The 4,505-nt window shown below is 38.1% G+C and overlaps 3 protein-coding genes across 3 annotated transcripts in view; 1 reads left to right on the top strand and 2 right to left on the bottom strand.

Annotated features, from left to right (window-relative positions):
- Positions 1-311, bottom strand: part of CBG11214 — a gene marked incomplete at both ends in the record, with an annotated part of 807 nt that extends 496 nt beyond the window's left edge. The window contains one exon of the mRNA XM_002630432.1: positions 75-311. Within this exon, the coding sequence (XP_002630478.1) occupies positions 75-311 (237 nt within the window). The remainder of the gene's footprint in view (positions 1-74) is intronic.
- A 1,670-nt stretch (positions 312-1,981) lies between these two features.
- CBG25531 lies at positions 1,982-2,023 on the top strand (the record flags this gene model as incomplete). Its single annotated transcript, XM_045242096.1, has 1 exon — positions 1,982-2,023. One exon carries the CDS (start codon positions 1,982-1,984, stop codon positions 2,021-2,023), a length of 42 nt encoding a protein of 13 aa, XP_045099147.1.
- Positions 2,024-3,671: 1,648 nt separating this feature from the next.
- CBG11212 overlaps positions 3,672-4,505 on the bottom strand; it is a gene marked incomplete at both ends in the record, with an annotated part of 2,385 nt that continues 1,551 nt past the window's right edge. Inside the window, one exon of the mRNA XM_002630431.1 lies at positions 3,672-4,292. Coding sequence (XP_002630477.1) covers positions 3,672-4,292 — 621 coding nt within the window. The remainder of the gene's footprint in view (positions 4,293-4,505) is intronic.

Here is a 4,505-nt window from a genome sequence, read left to right as displayed (position 1 = left end):
TGTCCTTTCATACCAAAGAAGGATCTTTTCGCCTAAAAAACTGATGATTGATAAACTAGGAGATATTAGTGCACCGGCTGATCTGCACAACACGTAGTGATTTTGCAATCGTAAGTAATGATTCCAACTCTGCCAGTGTGAGCTTCTACATCAGAACGGATCTTTCCAAATATAGCATTCCACAGTAAAGTTGATGGATTTTCACTACATTCGACTGCTCCTTCTAGAATCAGGTTGCACGATTTCTGCATCTCGCTAGACGGCAAATCCACCAAAACAAGGCTAACAGGCCATAATTTCCTGAACTGCATTATTGATCCGAGGTTAAGTGAAAAATTACTACTTTTTGTTACCCGAAATCTGAATTCCATCAATTGAAATAACAGTGGAAAGATTCAAGTGATTCTGAAGTTCTGCTTTCCAATATTTAGAGAAAAAGGGGCTATTCAAATTATGAACGATATTTTTCCCTTCTTTCAGTTGTTTCCTGATTTCCATGATCTTATCAATATATAGTTCCACCAATTCTTTTAATTGGGATCTGCTACCAATACGGACGAACGTTGCAGTAGCACTGTCGACGCATTTATTACTGTAAAAGGGAGAAATGCTCAGTCACTTATACATATCCGTTACCATTTCTCGTGCGAAGACAAAAGTCCCTCACCACATGCGTTACAGTAGTTGTGGCATGAAAAATTACTTTTGTAATGATACCATAATTTCCGCGCCTCTTCCGCAAAAGTATCCTCTTGACTAGTTAAAAGTCGTTCGAATTCTGAATGCGAAAAAAACTACTTGTTTTCATAAGTTTCCTATCATTTACCTCTATTCGACAATCTACTGATACAATTAGATGTTACGAACAACAATACGGGCGTCGAAACTTCTTCTATCATTCTGTTCAAATCTAAACCAGGACAGTGAATCTCTAAGTTCTAGCATAATACCTGTCTGCCCCCCGTCATCCTCATCCGTGTCCTCATCCTTATCCATATCTTCTAATTCCATTTCAAAATCTACATTGGAAGTATCTTCGAGTGTTGCCATCTCTTTGACTGCATACGGAACATCATCTTCACCAACCCTTCTTTCCTGACTGCCTGAAAGTTCGTTGTACAATGATGCAATGATGATGGACAACAATTAATCTTACTTGTATCATTGCTTCCCATTCCATGAAATGGTCGAACTTCCTTATGTGTCGTACGAGGCATGATTTAATCTGATAAAGTTTATCCTTCACACATTATCTTTATAGTTTCACCACTAGAGCTACATCTTACTGTACTAGTTATCGATATTCAATTTTCTCGATGAAAATTGAATAGAAATTTGCATTTTCCAGCAATAAAAAAGTAGTTAACTCACTCACCATAAAATAATACACTTAAAAATTTCAATAAAAATCAGAAAAATATAAAATAGAACCAGAAAGAATTTAAAGAAATAAAAAACACACCGGCAGGCGGTTTTCGCGATAGGTCTATTATAGGTCTATTATAGGACCTATCGCGAAGGCGTTCGCGATAGGTCTATTATGAACTCTGTGTTTTCGCGATTGGTCTGAAATCAAATGCGGTATGGATAAAGCTTCGTGATAGACAAGTCGCGAATCACCTGTGGTTTCGCTAAAAGACTCTCGATGATCTCCATCGCCACGAACGTGGTGAGGGAAGCCCCCGAGATCTACCATGGGATGTTCCCGGGTTCTTTCTGAGGAGTGTGAAGCGGAGGCTGCGGAAGTTCGAGTGAACCGAGGGGTTTTGGCAAAAGCCTCGTCTTTTTTCGTCTTCGTCGTCGTTCAGCGTTTTACGCCGGTCTGTCTGTCACGCCGGTCTGTCACGCCTGTCACGCCGGTCACGTCAATTACAAGCCGGTCACGTCAATCCGGCATCAGGTCACGTCGGTCACAACGGGCCCGGCAAATCTTCAAAATACGTCCGAGCTCGGGGCGCGACGCAGGCCGATGAAGAAGCCTATGAAGACCGGGAGTCCTCAGGTAGACGGTGTACTCAGGTAGACGATTTGAACTACGAACGAATTTGATCTAATTCCGAACAGACCAGCGGGATTTCGTAGCATCGTAGCGAGCGCTTTTCGGAAATTTTGTTTTCTTTTCAACGCCATCAACATCATCAGAAAACATTTTCAACATCATTTTCAACATCATTTTCATTTTCAACATCATTAGAAAAACAGGAAATCGGAACGAAAATGAGGGGTGTGATACAAATGAATGAATGGGATCAGCAAAAAAAGAAAACGATGAGATCAGCAAGAATAATGGGACTTATGAGATAAGAAAAAGTGACAAAATTTATGAAAAAAATCTCAATTCGAATTCTATTCTAATTCAATTCGAAAAAGAAGTTTTTGGCTTTGTGAGGTCATAACACATTCGGTTGATTCGGTTCGGCAATTTCACGCATGTTTCTTTGTCCACCAGACTTTCGAAAACTAACCTGCTCATGACAAGACACGGCTTCCAAAAGTGGGGCCTTCTCGACTTGTGTAAATTGAGCTCTTACGAGCTCTTATTGAGTTTTTACGTAATCCTTTAAGCTGAAAACGGCAAAAATTATCTTACCTGCAGAGTTTTCTCTGAATTTAAAATCTTCAAAATATTCGTATTTTTGTCGTTTCATAGAATTACTGTCTTCTATAGAAGTCGTATATATATATATATATATATATATATATATATATATATATATATATATATATATATATTGAACTTTGAATATTCAGCTATCAATAAAAAAATTCACCTAGAATTTTGCAAAAACGTGCACAACACATTAAAATATGTTACAAAAAATATAGTTTAAAGGGGGACTCCGACCAAAAATTTTTATTGCGGAAAAATTCAAAGAAAATCCTAAATACCCGAAAAACGACGTTGAAAAAAAAAAGGATTTGAATTCCCGCGCTGTGAGAAACCTAGGCCACGGCATCATAGCGCCTTTCTTACGGATTTTTACGGTGTTCATGTCCGGCAGGTTAAAAATGTAAAAAACCACTGTCGGCCACTTGAAAAAACGGTTGTCAGGCGCTGTGGCCTAGGTTTCTCACTGTTTTCTCACCGAATTCAAATCCTTTTTTTTTCAACGCCGTTTTTTGGGGATTTCGGATTTTTTTTCGAATTTTTTCGCAATAATATTAGGAAAATACATATTTTTTGAAACATTTCAATGCAATAAAAATTTTTGTTCGGAGTCCCCCTTTAAATAATTGAGCGAAAAAAAAGGCAAAAGTTGAGAGAAATACCCATTTTCCTGACGAAAAAAATTTAGGATAACAAAAAAAAAGAAAACAATTCATCCGCGGCAGCTGAGTCATTGATGGCGCATTTCTCGTGGCAACTTCGGTATTAGATCTAGTCCAGATCTAATTCCGAATGAACTCAGATCTAATTCCGAATCGTTTACCTGAGATCGGAGCAAATCAGGAGCGGAGGAAATCGTAATTTATCGGAGTTCATGCATGGGATTATTCGGAATTCGCCTTCGGCGCGATTTAATCTCTCGAAGGGACATGCAAATCTATATATTTATTTTCAACCTCAAAAAGTCGACAGAGTTACACCGGATGGCCTCTAGCGTTTTATATATAAGTAAAATATCGGATAGAACCTCCGAAGAACATTATATTTTATAGAACATTATAGTTTAAATGAATTCCATAATATCATCTTCTTCTTTGTTGAAAGAGTCGTTTTCCACTGGAATATCTCCTTCCTGCATAACATCTTCTGCTACACCTGATTCCAGTTCTCCATACAATCGTCTCAAATTAACACCAAGCTTGTCATCACTATTCCATTTCTCACAATCGAAACTTTCGGTCCTTGTTGGGTTGGAGCATCGGAGAAGACGAGGAAAACTTCGAGAATCATCAATATCTAACGAAAGCGTCAGAGCCTCTTTATACTTTTGTGCTTCCAACACAACCATCAGATGATCAGGCTCTTCTTCATCCATTCTTAACTCGACGACATGGAATCCATCGGTTTCCGATTCTTTGACTTCCAGAATCACAACATCTATGGAGATGTAATAGTCCGTTATTTTTTCCGTTAATTCGTACAAAGAAGACTTAGAATTCCATTCAAGCAAATCAAATCCGTTGAGGAATTCTCCAGTAAATTTGGGAGCTTCTCCAGGAAAACTTTCTGATCTTTGAATGTTTAATTCAAAGATTTGGGTCATAAGAGGGATTCTTACAACAACCTCATTGTCATCACATCTTGAAACCGTAGATCGAGTGATTTTCGAATTGAGGTCAGTGGTCTATAAATGATAAAGAAATTACTTTAAAAAAACGAGCAGTATATATTATTCTTGTGCAAAAAATTGGAGTTGTGGCCGAATTTTCACACAAGTTAGGCCTCCGTATTTCAAGGAGAGTTTTCGAAAACACAACCGGCAAACGAGTCCTACCATAACCCAACAATAAATATTTTCGCGAAAATTTTTGACTTATTTTTTCCTTTTTATCGCGGT

The sequence above is a fragment of the Caenorhabditis briggsae genome (assembly GCF_000004555.2).
Source record: "Caenorhabditis briggsae complete genome, chrII, whole genome shotgun sequence".
NCBI lineage: Eukaryota > Metazoa > Nematoda > Chromadorea > Rhabditida > Rhabditidae > Caenorhabditis > Caenorhabditis briggsae.
The sequence above is the reverse complement of the archived record's forward strand: the minus strand, read 5'-3'. Positions and strand labels throughout refer to the sequence as shown.